The sequence below is a fragment of the Passer montanus genome, unplaced genomic scaffold (assembly GCF_014805655.1).
Source record: "Passer montanus isolate IOZ18808 unplaced genomic scaffold, ASM1480565v1 scaffold18, whole genome shotgun sequence".
Lineage (NCBI taxonomy): Eukaryota > Metazoa > Chordata > Aves > Passeriformes > Passeridae > Passer > Passer montanus.
Window position 1 is genome coordinate 3,847,005 of NW_024365381.1, and position 21,030 is coordinate 3,868,034.

The 21,030-nt window shown below is 35.9% G+C and overlaps 1 protein-coding gene across 2 annotated transcripts in view; it reads right to left on the reverse strand.

Moving 5' to 3' along the window:
- Positions 1-3,043: 3,043 nt before the first annotated feature.
- AQR (aquarius intron-binding spliceosomal factor) overlaps positions 3,044-21,030 on the reverse strand; it is a 55,000-nt gene continuing 37,013 nt past the window's right edge. For both annotated transcript variants that reach the window (XM_039705287.1, XM_039705288.1), the window contains 7 exons: positions 14,155-14,342; positions 12,400-12,571; positions 10,031-10,201; positions 9,227-9,312; positions 8,220-8,394; positions 6,822-6,935; positions 3,044-3,569 (listed from right to left, as the gene is read on the reverse strand). In XM_039705287.1, the coding sequence (XP_039561221.1) occupies positions 3,324-3,569; positions 6,822-6,935; positions 8,220-8,394; positions 9,227-9,312; positions 10,031-10,201; positions 12,400-12,571; positions 14,155-14,342 (1,152 nt within the window). In that variant the 3' untranslated portion in view covers positions 3,044-3,323. The remainder of the gene's footprint in view (positions 3,570-6,821; positions 6,936-8,219; positions 8,395-9,226; positions 9,313-10,030; positions 10,202-12,399; positions 12,572-14,154; positions 14,343-21,030) is intronic.

A 21,030-nucleotide genomic window follows, 5' to 3' on the forward strand; every position in this document is an offset into this window, starting at 1 on the left:
CTAGCAAGTCCATCTGGCAGCTTCACAACTGCAACACTTGAAATCCAAGACTCTTCCCTTTGCCAGCAAAAGGTGTTTTATGGCTATTGCTGTGTTGAGAATCTACTTGGAAATTCCTAAGCATCATTAAATCACGGACTAATTTGACATGATGGCAAGTATTCATAATGAATCAGGGACAAATCCTTTGTCTGATCACTTTATGAAATGTGCACACTCAGAAGTTACCCTAAAAAAACCCCACTCAACCGTTATGTCATTAATATAGATATTGTATGTTTTACATATCCTGCAGACAGGGAACTATTTTCTCTTTTCTTCCTCATGTGGCTTTAGCCTGGGCAATTACTGTGTCTTCTTCGAGCAAGAGAAATTTATTTCAAAACACTAATTTAGTACCCACTGCTGTTGAAAAGCTGCATCCTTCCTTCTTCCGTAAAGTATAAAAATATCAGAAGAATGATAAGAATGATAAGAAATTGCTACACGTACGTGGATCCTGAGAATCCACTAAGGTCAAAATTCAATAAAGCTTTTGATCACTTCCAAGTCCCATGACAATTTACATTTTTCAGACATAAAATCACATACCTTAATGAACTTGAGCCTATGCCTAAAGTACCATCCCAGTGCATAGAAGCACAGCTCTGCATAAGGAATTCTCCAGGGCAAAATACTAAGGAAACCATAAATCATGTCTGACCAATACTGAATATACTTTGTGAGGTTAAATGGGTGACTGAATTAAGAGTCAAATACTCAAAACTGGTATAAAAAGCATCTTTACTGAACAACTTATAAAAAGGAAAATGCATATAATTTGAGGCCATTAAACAAATTACATTACCAGTAGTGACAAGAACTCAGCAGAATGTTTGCCAAACATCCTGCTTGTCCACCAAGTATTCAGTGAAAAGTATACCAAACAGGTATTACATAGGCAACCATTTAATGAAAGTCAATGTAAAAATAGCAATTATTTTTCCAACTGCTCTTTTCCCTGCCAATTTCTCAAAATGCATTTGGAAGGACAAGGATTCCCTCAATCACTTTTCAGTCTCATTCTCAGGTTCACTGTCTCCACTATCACTGTCTCTTCCAGGGTGTTCTGGCATTTTTTTATGTTCATTCATTTCATCCATATTCAATTCTCCTTCCTTCATCATTTCTTCCACTACTTCACTTTCTTCTGCTGCATCTTCCTGCAGGCCCTGAACTTCACCTTCAGCTTCAGTCTCTCCAGTTTGTGTTGGTTCTGGTTCTTCAATCATGGCAGGTGGGGGCAGTAAATGCTGGATGATTGAAAAAGGAAGGATTTAAATTTTTTACACTTTAGCTTGAACTATTCATGTTATATTTAGGATTTTGCATTAGATAACAAGTTAACAACAAACACTTAAGATTTAGAAGCCATAATGCTTTATAAGCACTTCAGTCCTATATTTATAAAAAAAAATAGAGTAATGGTCACAATATAGTCATCTTAGAAGAGGGTGTTAAAATCTCAGGACTTCCAATTCAAGGAGAGAAAACACAATTCATTATCCCAAACACTCACACAAGTAATAGGGTTACGGTAAATCCTTGGAGCAATATGCGTATTTCTACCCAAATCTCATCTGTTACCATTTCAAACTCCAAGATATGTTTAATTTGGTATTTGATGCCTTCAACAGCCCTGTCTTTAACAACTAATACCCATAATTTCCCCTTGCAACATCTTATAAAATACTATCTGAATGTTATCTATACTTACACAAGTTTCATGCACACCTGTAAACGCAGAACAATTCAAGTTTCACTAACAATTAAACAATGCTAAATATTTTCACACAATACTTCTGAAAGAGTGATTTTGTATATTCCAAGTGTTCTGCTTACAACCAAAAAGAAGTTTGTAAAACATTATAGGCTAGAATGGTAGCCAAGTAACAAAACTGGACAAAAAAGACCAGGAATACATTGAACTGAAGAGTATAGATGAATGCTCCAGGCTGAACAGAAACACACACTTCTTGCAGCCTGAAATTATTTAATGACATGATGGATATTTCTTTAGAGTATTTTGGATCATTGTAATGAAATGCAATATTGAAAAACTTGACCATTTGTTTTGCTCAAAAGGCAACTTTTATCACATGACAAATGAGGTGTTTCATTACAGTGAAGTTTTACCTTCAATTAGATGACACTAGCATTACAAATTTGCATAGGCAAATCTACAAATCAATTATGATTACCAGCAGAAGCTTGGAAGTTAATTATTCTCTAATCATTCTAGCAAGTCCATCTGGCAGCTTCACAACTGCAACACTTGAAATCCAAGACTCTTCCCTTTGCCAGCAAAAGGTGTTTTATGGCTATTGCTGTGTTGAGAATCTACTTGGAAATTCCTAAGCATCATTAAATCACGGACTAATTTGACATGATGGCAAGTATTCATAATGAATCAGGGACAAATCCTTTGTCTGATCACTTTATGAAATGTGCACACTCAGAAGTTACCCTAAAAAAACCCCACTCAACCGTTATGTCATTAATATAGATATTGTATGTTTTACATATCCTGCAGACAGGGAACTATTTTCTCTTTTCTTCCTCATGTGGCTTTAGCCTGGGCAATTACTGTGTCTTCTTCAAGCAAGAGAAATTTATTTCAAAACACTAATTTAGTACCCACTGCTGTTGAAAAGCTGCATCCTTCCTTCTTCCGTAAAGTATAAAAATATCAGAAGAATGATAAGAATGATAAGAAATTGCTACACGTACGTGGATCCTGAGAATCCACTAAGGTCAAAATTCAATAAAGCTTTTGATCACTTCCAAGTCCCATGACAATTTACATTTTTCAGACATAAAATCACATACCTTAATGAACTTGAGCCTATGCCTAAAGTACCATCCCAGTGCATAGAAGCACAGCTCTGCATAAGGAATTCTCCAGGGCAAAATACTAATGAAACCATAAATCATGTCTTACCAATACTGACTATACTTTGTGAGGTTAAATGGGTGACTGAATTAAGAGTCAAATACTCAAAACTGGTATAAAAAGCATCTTTACTGAACAACTTATAAAAAGGAAAATGCATATAATTTGAGGCCATTAAACAAATTACATTACCAGTAGTGACAAGAACTCAGCAGAATGTTTGCCAAACATCCTGCTTGTCCACCAAGTATTCAGTGAAAAGTATACCAAACAGGTATTACATAGGCAACCATTTAATGAAAGTCAATGTAAAAATAGCAATTATTTTTCCAACTGCTCTTTTCCCTGCCAATTTCTCAAAATGCATTTGGAAGGACAAGGATTCCCCCAATCACTTTTCAGTCTCATTCTCAGGTTCACTGTCTCCACTATCACTGTCTCTTCCAGGGTGTTCTGGCATTTTTTTATGTTCATTCATTTCATCCATATTCAATTCTCCTTCCTTCATCATTTCTTCCACTACTTCACTTTCTTCTGCTGCATCTTCCTGCAGGCCCTGAACTTCACCTTCAGCTTCAGTCTCTCCAGTTTGTGTTGGTTCTGGTTCTTCAATCATGGCAGGTGGGGGCAGTAAATGCTGGATGATTGAAAAAGGAAGGATTTAAATTTTTTACACTTTAGCTTGAACTATTCATGTTATATTTAGGATTTTGCATTAGATAACAAGTTAACAACAAACACTTAAGATTTAGAAGCCATAATGCTTTATAAGCACTTCAGTCCTATATTTATAAAAAAAAATAGAGTAATGGTCACAATATAGTCATCTTAGAAGAGGGTGTTAAAATCTCAGGACTTCCAATTCAAGGAGAGAAAACACAATTCATTATCCCAAACACTCACACAAGTAATAGGGTTACGGTAAATCCTTGGAGCAATATGCGTATTTCTACCCAAATCTCATCTGTTACCATTTCAAACTCCAAGACATGTTTAACTTGGTATTTGATGCCTTCAACAGGCCTGTCTTTAACAACTAACACCCATAATTTCCCCTTGCAACATCTTATAAAATACTATCTGAATGTTATCTATACTTACACAAGTTTCATGCACACCTGTAAACGCAGAACAATTCAAGTTTCACTAACAATTAAACAATGCTAAATATTTTCACACAATACTTCTGAAAGAGTGATTTTGTATATTCCAAGTGTTCTGCTTACAACCAAAAAGAAGTTTGTAAAACATTATAGGCTAGAATGGTAGCCAAGTAACAAAACTGGACAAAAAAGACCAGGAATACATTGAACTGAAGAGTATAGATGAATGCTCCAGGCTGAACAGAAACACACACTTCTTGCAGCCTGAAATTATTTAATGACATGATGGATATTTCTTTAGAGTATTTTGGATCATTGTAATGAAATGCAATCTTGAAAAACTTGACCATTTGTTTTGCTCAAAAGGCAACTTTTATCACATGACAAATGAGGTGTTTCATTACAGTGAAGTTTTACCTTCAATTAGATGACACTAGCATTACAAATTTGCATAGGCAAATCTACAAATCAATTATGATTACCAGCAGAGATATAAAAAGCATTTTCTACAGACCTTGAAGTTATCAGACTGGTCTCTATATCCATCTGTGCACAGGAAAGTGTGGTTCTAAATCAAAGATTTTACAGAAATATATTCTTGATATATGCAACAAACTCAGACTTTTGTTACTTACTTAGATGCACGCTGTGCTTTTTTACAGCTACTGTAAGGACTAGCGTAAAAGAAAAGGAAAATGATAATGTTGTACTGAATAGAATAAAAGAAATTTATTGCCAGCTTTGCTTTTTTTCAGTAGTTCACTTCTCAGCTTCTCCTGCAAGGAGAATGTGATGCACTGTCACAGTAGGAAAACAGCAGTTCTGTAACTATTTTTAGCTAGCAATGGATAAGATTAGGATGCCAAAAAGAGTAACAGGTATTAGCAGGAGAACTGCATCCATATTTGATTAAGGTGTCAAGCAAATGGTTTTTGGTAAAATTTAGATGCTAGCATCTGCTTTTCAGAACATGTATACACTTGCCTGTTTTGACAGGGCTGTTCATTTACACCTAAATGTGGCCAATATACTGCACAATCTACTGAGTCTTCATCACATAACATTTTGCATGGTTGAAAGATCTCCATCTATATTAGACAAACTGGCTTCAAAGCAAGTCTTGTCAGGTGCTTATAGGACTGGGTTTCTAAAAAAACCAGTGTGAGCTTACTTCACTACTACTAAAAAAATTTACAGTAATAAGAAGTTCTAGTAGTATCCTCTTTGTATATCCCCTTTTCTTTATAGCACACAGGTAATGACAGCATTTCTTCAAAATAGTGAGAAAGTAACCTCTCTGTTCAGATAGCCTGGAAAAGGCTTTTTCTGGGTAACAAAACACTTCAAATTTTGATGAAGCTTTCTCTCAGAAGTAAAAATAAAATCTAGAAGTCACTGTCTAAGAAATGCAGGGAAAAATAAATTTTCTGCCTGAAAGTCTGACATTCAGTTAGTTTTGGGTTCTGATCTCTACCAATTACACTGTTCTGTATTACACGAAACATGGAAGTGAAAGAAAAAAAGGAAGAGGATGTGACAGAGACATCTCTGCATTAAAGAACAGGACCTAGACCTCTTAGACCATCTGCTCAAGGACAGTCATGTTCACATTCTCTTCCCACAGTCAGCTAATAGAGAATAAGCAGTGTCCTTTTACATCAATTTTGTCCACTTCTGGAAATCTTTCAGAAGAGCAAAAACCAATAAGGGAACTTCAGAGTACCATGAAAGAATAAATTATAGGTAATACAATATATAGATACTGTATAATGTATGAAGAATAATATATAGGTAATATAGAGATGACAGATCCTAGAGACTGTGTGGAAGCTGATGAAGTTAAGGGGTAGCATTTAAGACCATTCCCTTTTGGTTTAACTACCTCTAGGCTTTACAGCTCCAAGTATGCTGAGTAAAGGCAGATTTCTGCTCAGCACACTATCTAAGCTACCTTAATGCTCCACTCACTTACATGAGACTAAAATACTTTCTGATGGGTTCTGAATTCTGCTTCAGGGATTAAACAGCGACAAAACTAGGTACAGAAGTGTCTACAACTGCTTCCAACCCCATGCAATTTTTGCTTGATGCTGAAGTACGGCTGAAAAAAATTGCTCCAGAACAAAAAACACTACAGCTGCAAACCAACCTGGATAATAGGGAGATTCAACAGGGTCACAATGTTGAATACATACACATACGTATGTACACATACAACATACACAAATGTTGAATACATTCACATAGTATTTTGAGATGTTGCAAGGGAAAAATTATGGGTATGAGTTGTTAAAGACAGGCCTGTTGAAGGCATCAGAAACCAACCTGGATAATAGGGAGATTCAACAGGGTCAAAATGGTTTCAAGACATGGTCTGGTCTTTCCCTTACAAAACATTATTACATCATGCAGTGCTGTTATAATCCAACTAGCTGAAATCCCACACTTACTTGAAATGTAACACACAAGTTTCCTTCAAATTAGTACTGGACAAGCTAGTTCTTTAGTATTAATGAATAGTATTTTTGGCCCAGACAGAGCCGTCAACGCACTTGTCAACAATTACTGATAGGTCTGGGGCCTTAAACTGGGGCTTAAACCACTAGAAGATACAGTTTTTGCTACTGCAACATTTTACAAGACCTCAATATTCTCACTTCCAGTCACAAACGCTTCTTGAATTTTAAATATAACAGAAAAATACTCAAATTCCAGCAGCTTCTCATGCCATTTAACTGAAAAATGACTTTATTTTAAATGTATTCCATAACTTAGACAGTCCTTACCTGTTGATGGTGGCGTGTACTCTGTATCATGTGCATATACATATTGTAGACAAAGTTAGCCATTTGAGGCATGTTCTTAATAACATGGATTTGGTGAGCTGGTCTTTCTCCATTCTAAGGAAGGGGGAAAAAAGCAAAAACCACCATTCAAAGGTTATTTAACTATATTAGAAGTCAAAAGCCCCAAGAAATCAAATAATGCTTTTCAAAGAAAAAAGAATTGGCGAATTCTTTGGAAAGTTAGGAAGCATAGGTCTTACATTTTGGGGAACTGGATCAATCATGATACTGCAGCCTGAAGAAACTTCAAAAGGAGAGGCTGGGCTCTGATTGTTACTGCATGAAGTACATTTTGGACTAGAGTAATTTAACATATTAAAGGCACGATTTGTTTATGATCAGATTAGGATTTAGCCTCTTGCGTGTTGCAGCCCAGCTCCTTGTGCACACTCACTGACCATGCTCATTGCATTCTTGTTGTACGGTGGTTGATCTGAAAGTTTCAACTGAAAGGGTCCCTCCCAAACTTGTCAACAGCATTTAAGACCACGGAACAAGCTGTAACTGAGTTTTGGGTGCATGCAGGCATCCCTTCTCAAAGCTTCAGAAAGCAGAGCAAATATGCTCCTTTGTTTCTTCATTTAGCATCCAGCTGTGTGCCTGTGCTTAGATCCTCAATACGAACCTTTACCTAAAGATCTAGTGCAGTATTACAAATTAGGTTTCTGTACTTATGAACCTAGCTCAGCAGCAAAACTCTCACAATATTGAAACCAATTTTAAGAGAAAAAAAAATTAACTTGTAATCCTGAATCACTCGATTACATGTAATTTTACCTCTTTAAGTAAGAAATTAGTAGCTTTATTGTAGCTTTGCTTGAGAAAAACCATATTTTCTTTCATAACAAAACCAAAAACATGTAAGAACTAAAAAACTGTTTTGACCACAAAAAGAAAAATACTGAATCATTTACACAGGCAGAACTCTGGAAAAAGCAACAGCTACTGATACTTAAATTATACTGATAATTAACTTCTGTGGAAACATCAATTAAAACCAACTGGTATGTATCATGACAAAAGACAACTCCATGGAGTTATTAATAGAATCATAGAATCATTAAGGTTGGAAAAGACCTCTAAAACCAACAAAATCCAATCATCAAGTAGCACTGTTGAGTTCACCACTAAACCATAACCTCAAGTGCCACATCCACACCTTTTTTTAAATACTTCCAGGGATGGTGATTCCATCATTTCTCTGGGCAGCCTGGTCCAAAGCCAAGAAATGGAGGCACCAGTCTAGCAGAGAAAACAGTTTCACCTCTTACGGCCCACTCAAAAAACGTAAGCAAACACAAACACCCATTACAGACACCAAAATGCAGCTGTTCCTACCTGTCTTGCTGTTGGAAAACATTCTGTGGGAACAATATGAAGGTGAAGTGGTCGAGCTGTGAGTTGGCTGAAAGCTGGAGTTAGCTCAAAACAGTTCTGAAATAGTGATACCCTTGCAAAGATATAAAGTCCAAGTCTGGCTCTTGACATGGCAACAACTAATCGTCGGACATCCCTTCAGAAAATAAAATCAAACATGTTCTTTTTCACTGATGACACACTTGCAATAAAAATAACTAAACATACATGGGAGTCTTAATTAAAAGAAATATAAAATCACCTGCCCAAATACTATCTTGTCTTTAGTTTTTTTCCCTACACATTGTTTCAATAGCTAGCAAATTCTAGTACCATTATATAGAAACATAAATATATTGGTTCACGCTACCAATACCACTATGAAAAACCACCCTCTACTATTTTCCTACACCTCCAAAGTAATGTTGAGAGTAAACATTTAGGAAAAAATCCCAGTAGCATTTCTGTATCTGAATGAGTAAAGATGAATTTGATAACTCACCTATCTACCTAAGATTAGACAAGACTTCCTCCATCACATCCCAAACAAAAAGTGCAAACATTTAAAACTACACACAATAATGCAACTTACGCAATGATCAAACACTTCTGATGCAAAATTTTAAAAAAAATCTTGATTACAGGAAAGGATCTATGAGAAAATTTAAGGCTGCATTTGCTCAACAGTACTACAGTCCTATCATTCTACTAGGGTGAAACCAAGATCAGCCTATCTGCAGCAACATAAAGTAATTATAGGGTTACCATATAATTATCATTACGAAAGGATAAAGTGCTCAAGAAGAGGGTACCAGACAGTTATAAAAGGAAGTCTGTCTGAACTTCATTATATACATAGCATTGAACTTCATTTCTACTACTACATACTCATCCAACAGAATTTTTTGTATAATGTACTGTAAACATTTCTGTATGTGATACAGAGTACAAGTACTGCTATGGCGCTACAAGAAGATGTTCTTACATACCTAAGGTGGCCTACAGCTTTGGTACGCACTAGGGAAAGCAGAATATAATCGTTCTGTTGACCTTGAAACCTGTCCACAGTTGTCACCTAGAGAATTAAAAAATAAAAAAAAAAACTCCATAGGTTAATCTTTGCCATTTCAATTAAAACATTACACCAAAATTTTAACATTGACTTTGGACTGTGATTGCAGTAAAAAGAAGAGAAAATTCTTTAACTGATTTAGCTGGCCTCTAACAAAAAGCCTGGGTTTTTTTTCTGGAATATGTTGAGAGGAGCTTTTGTCTGACTGTATACTGTTTCTTTTACTTCTTTTTGTTTAAATTTGGACAGAGAAGCAACGTGCTAATACCAAAAGATTATGGAAAGCCATTAGCTTTGTAATACAGTTTTAACCTGCAAAATTAGCACCAGACATTTATAACTATTATTTATTTGTTTCTTCCAATTCGTGATCATACATTCTATCAAACAATTTCCACTCTGGGCGGTTCTTTCTAATGATGTGATTTGGGGAATGATATTATTGAGGACAAACAAATGACAAAAATAGTTATTCTTCCCCACAAAGCCTGTAGTGTTTTCACCTTCACCAACTTCACTCCATCAAATTATCAACAGGCAAAAACAAGGGCACTAATCTATGAAATTCCATAAAATGTAGGTTCATAAATATGTGGTTAAACAGGAATACTTCCACAGATACCTATATAAGTATAGCTTAAATTAGCCTGATTTTCAACATGACAATTTAAAACCACAAAAACCAGAACTACTGCAATGACTGAAATACTTTCAAAGTCACCTTGTTTGGCCTTCCAATCAGAGGATTATTTCCACATCGCTGATTAATGACATCACGGATCAGGTGTTTCTGTCCATTATATGTTGTCAGGATACTTATCCTGTCTGCAGGATAACCAAGCAGGCACATATACATGAAGACTGCCACAACATACTCTGCCTCACCAAGATTCTAAAGTTTAAAATAAGAGAAAAAGACATGAAGAAAAAGACAAAAAAAGGGTTACTCATCCTGTAAGGTTACGAAGAATAACACCTGTGACATTGTCAGGTATTTTAGACAAGTATTTTAGTGCTGAGAGAAATGTCCCTAGATCTGATGATTCTTTGCTCACTTAATAAAGCCACTTTGAAAGAATGAAAGAAACACAAGTAGGTTTAATACCTTCATTCTCATTCCTTTGCAGACAACTCCTAAAAATATCTACATTAATATTATTGTTAGGCACTGATTGAAACTTTGCAATATTTACTCCAAAGTTCCAGTCAGCCAAAAAAGCTGCAATGACTCACTCCCCAAACTGAACGAAAGAACTAGTTGCACTATTATAAATAGTCCTTTCAAGTGTTAATTAGGAGACAGACATCTGGATTATCAAATCCAGTTATTTCCACTGCAGGCCATCCTATTCAATTACAAATTACCAGCTGTTATTTTGTATATTCTAACTTTCTCTCTCTGTCATTACTTTATGAGTCTGTCCCAAAGTACCACTCTTCTGCCTATGGGAAGCTTTGTTCTATTTCCAGACTGAAGTTATTCATAGCCTATTTAAATCCATTTTCTGTCAACAAAAATTATCTTTCAGGTTAAAAAGTTGTTCTCAAATGCTGACATTTACTCCTGCTCTATTTATACAAGGAATTTTATCCCCACGTGGCGTATGTTTGAATAGGCTGGACATACCAGCCTCATTTATTTTTTCTGACTAAGTGGGCTCTGCATTACTTGGAAAATGCAGTTGCCAGGCATATCAAACACCTGTGGGTGTAAAGCTATTCTACAAATTTTAATCCCCTTTAGCTCTAGAAAGAAAAGCCCAAATTTACAAAGAGAATTACACACGACAACAATCTGTTATCTCATGAAAAACCTTGAATGCCACCAACATACTCTGCTAAATATCATTCAATTATCAATATCACCAAAAAAAAAGTAATGGTAGGAAGTATTAGAAGAGTGTGCACATTAAAGTACTGATATAATGAGAAGTGTGTTCTGTGTCCTCATGTCAGTGCTCTTAATCTTCTTTAGCCAAAGAGTGGTCTAAAGCAGTGCTCCCACTCTCAATTATCAGACACTCCTTTCAGCTGTTTGTGTTCCACTGGACAACTTTTTACTACTTGCATGTTAGAGTTTTAAAAACAAAATCAAAATAATCTCTCCAACAAATGTTGTCCTCAGTTTAGCAATGGGATAAAGTAGATTATGATTAACCATTGCTTTCTTCTCTAGCAGCACACTAACTGGTACTGAAGAAGTATTGAGAAGAACCCAAGCAAAACCTACAAATATATTTCATACCTTTTTAAAAACAAAGATTTGCATAAGTCTCAGTGATCTTCAGAGGGAAAAATGAACATAAGTATTATCATCATAAAGTGTATTGTTTGATTTCCATAATATTGAGCAAAATATAAGGTGTTAATTCCATGTTTGAATTGAACTCCTTAACTTGCACATTGCTCCAGCTCTAATTTTTCCAAAGCCCAAGTTGGCTATTTTAGGCACCGTAGTTTGTTCCACCAGTTTTTAAAATAAGAAAAATAAGAGGACTGAAAATATAAGCATCTCATTACAAGTGTAAAATGTTTTCCTAATTTAAGAGAAATAGAGACTGCTGATGATAGCTTAATTACAAAATTTAGTTGAGAGTTTGAAAACCTGGTTGAGAAACTCCAAGATTAAGTTTTTTTGGCAATTTACTTCATCTTCAATGTCTCTATGCCTCTTATGTATATTACTGGCAGTACTGTTTTGTTCTTTAATGAACGGGCATTTCAGCATTCCTACCTGTAGATCAAATCCACACAGTGACTCTTCAAACTCAGGTATGAGCAACCAAGCAAACTTCATTTCTTTGTGTTCAGGGGAAGTGCTACTGTTTTTTCACTATCATGGTACAGCTGAATTACAATGGCCTTTAATTTGCCTCAGGTCAAAATTATGTTTTTTAATTCATTACACCACGTCTCATGCCTCCCATAACAATGAGAAAACAAAGTAATTCACTGAGCAAAAGCCCCAACACAATGTCTTCATTTTCAACATTCAAAATTCATTAAAAGAAGGAAAAAAATCATACACATGACTCAATTATCTGAGAACATGAACGAGTGTCAGTTTACTGTTTTTAGTACTTCCCTTACCTGATAGAAATAAGGATTGGGTTCAGACTCTCCTACACCGTTGAAGTCTTCTACATTTATAAGCTGGAAGTCATACAAAAAGCCAGCATTGGCTGTCCTGAACTCTGGCAGAAGCTGCACATGGGGCAGGTTACCCAGGTTCTTGTAGCGCCAGTTGTAGAGGTTACACAAACTGTTCAAAACCACACACACACAAAGCACACACAGTGAGCTACAGCAGGCTCTTTAACTCACTCAGGAGAGTTCACTTGCATAGAGATCAGGGCTTCTGTAGGTTTTCAGTGAAAAGAGTAATTGTGCTAGGCAGCCTGTACATATATAAATGAACACACTCGAACAATCTATCCAGCAATATTATTTTTAGGTCATGATTCTGTTTTGTTCTCTCTCACTGAAAATTTCAGATGCCATGTCAATGTGGCACACTCAGGTTTAAGTCTGTTCCTCTTGATCAAGCTACAAATTTTATGAGAATTCTAGCAAAAACTTTCATGCGTAATGAAACTTAAGGAACATTAATCCTTCTTTACAACACAGAAGGAGTAAGGAAAAAATTATTTTCTGCAGTAACTGTGGTAAAGCTTCTTACAGTAAAAATAAATTGATTTCCTTATTTATTTTGTGTAATGCCTAGGACTAACACAAAACATGAATGGAAACAAACAAAATCTACCTAATTCTGAATGATTCCTGATATTTATAGGGACAGTAATACTAACAAAATGCCTCATTCACAAATGCCCAACAACATCCAGATCAGCTCAAGAAGCAGATAGCTCATAGGGAAGCTACCTGCGATCACAAAAGACAAAGCACGAGAAGTAATTTCTTAATCAAGAAATTACTTGCAAAACAAAGGACTTTTGCTCTCTTATCACTAAGAAGTTCACTAAGATTCTGTAAAACAAAGTTTATTCACCAGCGCATTCAAATAACATCTTCATTTTAAAAATCATACTGAACTGCTATTCATAAGACTAGAAAATAATATTCTAGATGCCAAACATTTCCTACATGAAAAAATTGAAGTAATCCTTTATATTGCTGACTCCACTTTATGCTTAAAATAAAGATTTAGAACTAAACCTAGAGTGGCAAGATTTTATAAGGAGTAATTTTCTCTTATTTGGTCTTATTTTTCCTTCTTAACATGACACCACAAATATGCAATGCACACAATCAATAAATCTGGTATTTAAATTACCACAGTGAAATGACAAATACACAGATCAAAAAGAAAAGCTATTACACTACAGTTGCAGCATCTCCTTTATTATAAAAAAGGCTTTTTATTCTTATGAGGACAACCTGAATGTGTCCAATCTCTGGATGATCTCTCGTGAAATACTGCAGAAAAGCAGCCTTTTACAGTCTTTAGGGGAATTATTATATATTAAATGCTAAATAAACCGGATTTTTATTTAACTTTGAATATACTAAACATTTGTTTAGAAAAGAAAGCTTCTGCAAAGTTTCATTTGTAAAAAAACTCCATAAGTACCTTTGAATACAATTTTTATTAAAGTACCCATGCAACAGCAGAGTACTACTATATAAAAATAATAATGAAGAAACGAATCTGATTGCATTTCAGAGAAGTAAAGTCTGCCTTCCTAGTCTAAGCTGAAATTAAAATTCAGGCTTTGTAAACTCATGTCCTAACAGCAAAAACCAGTTTACATAGCTATGTGTGCCCTTCTCTCATTTTTAACTTGTTACTTTCTTACAAGCTAGACAAAGGATTTTCTGTCTTACCTTGCTCTTGCTCTTCCTTGTGCATCCAAGTCAACAGTTGGCACTCCAACACGAACAAACCGTGTAAAAAGAGACTGTTCCATGTTGGAGTACTTTTGAAAAGCCATGTTCTTAATGACTGGTGGCAACTGATGATGGTCACCAATCATAATCCACCTCTTCAAACGACTGAATCCATCCTGGGGGTTCTAGAATTGAACAATTACACTATTGCAACTATTACAATATAATCAAGGCACTCAAAACACATTAAGAGTCAGATTGTTTGCCTTTGTCTAAGCCCTTCAACATTTGTTTTTAAGCTACACTGAAGTTCAGTCTTTTTAAAGACTACTAGCTTCCATCCAATCAGAGTAGAATTGTAAATAAAGTCTCTTATAAAACAAGTACCTTTATCTACTAAAATTAGTAGAGAAATATCAGAATAAATATCATATTATATTGCTTTAAAGGCCAAAATCCCTGATTACTACACAGTAATAGCAGTTAACCCAGAACTGTCCTCTGAACTTTATTTTTTTTAATTCTGAGGTAGTGAATATGAAGCATCTGAAACAGGGTAATAGCAGTTAACCCAGAACTGTCCTCTGAACTTTATTTTTTTTAATTCTTTTTTTTTTTAATTTTTTAATTAAATAATTTTTAATTTTTAATTTTTTTAAATTTAATTTTAATTTTAATCAGGTAGTGAATATGAAGCATCTGAAACAGTTTTTAGTGTTCAGATTTCTGAGGCAACACTGAACCCGCCTTTCAAGTATCTCTGCAGTTCCTGTGCTTCATCTGTTTACTTCTGTAATTCTCAAATAGCCTCTTCCATGACCAGGATGTGCCCCATACTAATTACCATCTTGGCTCTTGGACTGAATGCTCTTCACAATTAGTGTCTTGGAGACTTCCAGCTGTCAGATCCTCATTACACACTCCTGTGATAATTCCCTTTCCCCACAGGAACACTATTTGAGACAGAACATAAAGTTCCTTTTCCTGCCACTTGAAGTGGAAGTGCTCTGAAGCTGTTTCTGATCAGACAGCAAGGAAAGAAAACTGAACTCTGGACTGTCCAATTCTTGAAGCCTGAAAATGCCTTAGTAAGAAAGTAAGAGGATGGAAATATTTTTTATTGGCAAGAATAAAAAAACATGAAAACCCAAAACTTACTTCTTTTTTTTTTTCTCCTCAAAAGCTTCTGCTTTGGAGATGACAAAGCATTCTATATAGTTGTTCTGTATGTATCAGATATTTTAATCTTGGACAAAGAGGCCCCCAAGAATTCTGTTTTTAAAAATTTCTCACTGAATTGCAAGCGAAGAAATCAAGTACTGCTACTCTGGAAGGCTACATCTTACGTTTTATTACAATTAAAACCCACTCAATTTTCAAGGACTATTTGGATGCCTCACATAAATAAACTCATGGAATATCTCCCAGAATATGCCTCTATGGTGAAACGGTCTACTCTAATTACACAAATGCTTCAGTTTCTGCATTTCCCACATATACCTATTTTCCCTCACCTGCCAGATGCATCTGGTTAATCAATGCTCATTTAAAAGTTTGAAAAAAAACTCTAAGACACTTCACTGAATAAAATAATTTCATAATCAATGTGAAAGTTCTTAATAGCAAGTAACAGTTCTGGGTTACATCCTGCACATGATATTTTTCATTTTAATATTCAATATTATTCAAGAACACAGAGTCTTATTTATATTTTGTTTTTAAAGATCTTTTATGTTTCAAGTCTAACCTGCAACAGGAGAGGTATAAAGGTTTCTATCTCCAGAATCTGAGCAGACTCTTCCATTAAGATGTTGTCATACTGAGGAAAAAAAAAGTAAAGAGATGTCCATAAACACAGTAACACAAATAAACATATTTATTCAGCCTACCAAAAGAAAGTATCTATTACTCCTTCAGATTTTGCTGGGTGGGACGGTTACAGCAGGAGTTCACCTTACAGGCAAAATATCAGTATTACCAAATAGGTGAAGTCCTACTACATCAATGGCAGGTTTCTCTGCACCAGTCAAGGCTTATACCTAGAAGGAATCCATGACTAAATTACATTACGTGCTTCCTAAATGCCATAACCACAAGAGAAAAGTTTTGTGCAGCAGAGCAAACTAATTTGGTATCTCTGCACTGAGGCCGAAGAGAAGCCATTTTGTGATCCAATACAGTACATGATCAGTGAAAAATAATACTGAAAGAATTACTGGTGGTTGGCTTTTGTCAGAATAAAAGACTGCATGAAATTAATAACTATAGTCACCACTGCAGAGTGAAAACAGCATTGCATCATAGTTCTTTTTCCTCAAATTGTTAATTTTTTAGGTAAACAAATCTGTAACAGCCATGTTTTTCTACCCAGTTCTGCCTCTATTTTATTAATCCTATCACTGCTGTTTATCACATAATATGGCAAAACGGACTTTTTAAAAAAGGCATTATTTATCATTTTTGTATATACAGTAACTTAAAAGTGATTTAATCGTTTACTTACAGAAGTTATATTTTTCTGCAGTAAAATTAAAAAATTGAAACATACAGGTAAAAAAATGCAACTCCAAATCTAGCTGCCTAGATTTGGGGCAGATATAATGATTTGTATGGGGTGGAGAATAGGAGAGAACCAACACCAAAATCAAGTAGTACAGTAACACTAGTATAAACATTACTTTGAAACCTAATTCGACCAGGTCACGTCGTTTCAGAGCAGCATGCGTGCAAGTCATGGCAATGATTTTTGCTTCTTTCACCAACAGGTATTTGGATCTATCCAGGCCACTGCGGAGAAGTTCAAATGCTCTGAATTCCTATGGAGGACAAAAGAAAATTCTTGGAAGTCAGAATATGAAAAAATATCACTTAAAAAATGAATCCACTCAAACTGTGTGGCCACCTTCTTGATACAATTCAACAGGAAAGCTCTGAGGGTATGTACTATTAACAATCCCATCTGAATAATCTGTTGCCGTTTCCAGGTTTAGTGTATCTTGGAAGTTCAAATGCTCTGAATTCCTATGGAGGACAAAAGAAAAGTCTTGGAAGTCAGAATATGAAAAAATATCACTTAAAAAATGAATCCACTCAAACTGTGTGGCCACCTTCTTGATACAATTCAACAGGAAAGCTCTGAGGGTATGTACTATTAACAATCCCATCTGAATAATTTGTTGTGGTTTCCAGGTTTAGTGTATCTTGAAAAACAATCATAGGTAAAAACCTATGAAAGAATTCTTCCAACCTGTACATACATATAAATTTGTAGACAAATATTCAAATAATTCTGAGGAACCCTCTCAGAATCCCCCAAAATTTTTTTGTACTGTATCTTCTTGTTTCCTCCTTTACTACATCATAACATGACATTACATTCAGTAGTAGAAAGACCGTTACAGTTATTATAATCAAATGATACACAAATCACCTTTACCCTAACTTTTAATAGCCTCTTTAACAGCAATTCTGGCAAAAACAGAAGATAATCTGTTACTTTTAGGTTACCTGATTAAAGCCAACTCACTGTAAATACAATGACCCTGTGAGGATCAGAGGAGCAGTCATAGGTGAACCAACATCCAACTAAAAGAGACCAGACCCTTGCCCCTACTGTGTAACATACCTATATTACTCAAAGGTGGAAATTCTCACCTTGCAAGGTAATGAAGCTGCCTAGACATGTATATTTCTTCTAGAATGTATGGAAAAGGAGAATTTTGGAATCGTGTAGTTTTTCTACAGGATTAGCGAGATTCGTTTGCCTTTAACAATTACATGTCTTACCTCAAGCTGAGTGAATATTTTCTTAATATGTCTAAAACATCCTTCAGCAATTTCCATATCTTCTTCATATGATTTGCCTTTGAAAACTGGTTGAGGAGCATTTGCAAAATACTGGTGAAAAGGAAAGAAACTGGAGACATCTGCAACATCTGGCGATTTTCCACCTTTAACTTTCACTTTACTGATATACTCCTCCCAGCGAGACATTACCTACAACAAAACAAGGTGGGTTTATATCATAACGGTTTTGGCAATATACAGGCTTGCAGCATAGCATAAAAAAATATCACAGAAGTAAGGTATGTCTTATGTACCATTTGACCTTGTGCCAGAATGACATTTTTGAAGTTGTGGTGGGTGGCTGCCAGACACCCACCCAGTTTCTCTCACTCCCCCTCTGAAACAGGGCAGTGGGAGAAATTAAGATAGAAAAGCTTATGGGTTGAGATAAAGACAGGGAGATTGCTTAGCAAGTAGCATCACAGACAAAACAGGGAAAATTAATTTCATTTATTGCAAATTAAAAAGAGAGCAAGATGGTGAGCAACAAAGACAAAACCAAAACCATCTTTCTTTTCCACTCCCTCTTTGTTCCCAGGCTTAATTTCATTGTCAATTTTTTTACCTCCTCCCTACCCTGAGCAGTACAGAAATAATGGTGCTGTCATTCAAGTTCACAACACCACATCTCTGCCACTTACACCACATCTCTCCTACTCATACTTCTTCCCTGCTCCAGCATGGGATTTAGACAGGCTGCCTCTTCCTTCAGGATATATCCACCTGCTCAGCATGGGGAACTCCATGGGCTGCAGTGTCGCTATCTCCTCTGCCACAGCCTCTCCACTGGCTGCAGGTGGAAAACCTGCTTTATCATGGCTGTCTCCACAAGCTATGGGGAACCTATGCTCTGATGCCTGGAGCACCTCCTCTCCCCTCATTTTTTTTCTGACCTGGGTGCATGGGGTTGTTTGTCACACTCCTCTCTCTGCCCTTGGCTGCTGCTGGCTTTTGACTTCTTCTCAAAGCGGTTTTCACAGAGACACCACCAGTTTCACTGTGGATTCAGCTTTGGTTCAGTGGTGGGTCTGCTGGAGCTGGCTGTATCCTGCCCAGGGCAGCTCCTGGCCTCTTCTCAGAGGTCATTCCTACAACCACTTGCTACCAAAACCTTGCAACATACACCCAATACAGAAATAAACTTCTTTATTATCTCCATTTACACTACTTTGATTTAAATGCCAAGTGGGATTCATTTAGGAGGAAACTGAACCAGAAGATGTTCTCTACAGTATTCCTTGCACTCTTCAACACCTAATGTCCATTTAATGTTATGGTCCACACTAAAGCTAGCCCAGAGTAACTGCTGTAAAAACATACACAGTAAGTGCATTCAGTCCTGAGTGCCACTCTGTAAGCCTCCTTATGCAACACTAATTGCAAATGTGCACCTCATCACTGAAAAATACATGGAGGAGAAATGAGGGACATGCAACATACCATTCTGTACACTGTACATTTGATTTCACATAGGCATTTAATGCTATAAAAGCCTCCTATGAGGACCATCAAGTAGCTGCTCTAATGCTTGTCCAAAATATAAAGCAGCCCACAAATTTTCCTATCTGAAGGAGAAGCTTCAGGTTAGAATCTTTGCCAGCATTCATGAAGGGCAGCAATGACTTGGTGAGTCAGCAGGCAGGATTTAAAACAATAGCAACACAAGCAAGTCATGCTGCAATTTTAACTTTAGCTGTTACTGTATTGTGAATCACCAAGGAAAATGCTTTTTGCCTTTACTCTCAAATTTGAAAAATTCATTGCAAGTTTTACAAAGTGTTTCGTAATGTATTTAGGTCAGTCTCTGCAGAAGTATTTCAGTCCTTACTTGGTATAAGAAAAAGTGGCCAGCAGTTTCACAAGTGTAAGATACATCTCCTGGGACTCCAAGGCTCTCTTGTAATCGCCCAACTTCTCGCAGAAGTTCAAGTCTTCGAGCCAGCACATAATTAACTCTTCCATACCTACAAAACAGATTACATATAACATAATTTTTATTAAACTCAAAATAGTATCTAAGCATCACAATGAGAGATCACAAAAAATCCCAGCACCCTGCCAAAAAATCGTCACAACTACAACCCTCTTCCAAGACCTAAGAATTTGCTACATGCTGACTACTTTTATCAGCTGAGCCCTAACAATTCGCAAAGCCAAGCTAATGAGAAATAAAGTTTTCACAGCAGTGCAGCCCACCTTCAAATATATTCCTCAATCTTTACCCCTCCCTCCTGAACTGCCAGAACCCATAGTGCTTGCACAAATATCCCACAGGTCTGGATCTCCCTTGAGATCCTTGGTCTCAATCTCCCTTGAGAAAACATGAAAATAGACCATCTAGCATCTTAAAGAAAATATTGATGAACGCTACAGTTCAAGGAATATACTAAACTATGGACATTACTAAATAAATACCTGCTATGGCATCATTTCAGTAAGTTTTTGGCTATCAAATTTCTGGAATAATTTGACTATGTCAAAGCATTCCATTAAAAAAAAAAAAAAATCACAAGGTATTTATTTTGCTAAATACTGAACTATGTATATGTGGGTAGCTTCTAGTGACTATATATAAGTTTTACTACAGCTTTTGAAGTCAAAGTATGGCTACCAAGAATTCTGTTTTTAAAAATTTCTCACTGAATTGCAAGCGAAGAAATCAAGTACTGCTACTCTGGAAGGCTACATCTTACGTTTTATTACAATTAAAACCCACTCAATTTTCAAGGACTATTTGGATGCCTCACATAAATAAACTCATGGAATATCTCCCAGAATATGCCTCTATGGTGAAACGGTCTACTCTAATTACACAAATGCTTCAGTTTCTGCATTTCCCACATATACCTATTTTCCCTCACCTGCCAGATGCATCTGGTTAATCAATGCTCATTTAAAAGTTTGAAAAAAAACTCTAAGACACTTCACTGAATAAAATAATTTCATAATCAATGTGAAAGTTCTTAATAGCAAGTAACAGTTCTGGGTTACATCCTGCACATGATATTTTTAATATTCAATATTATT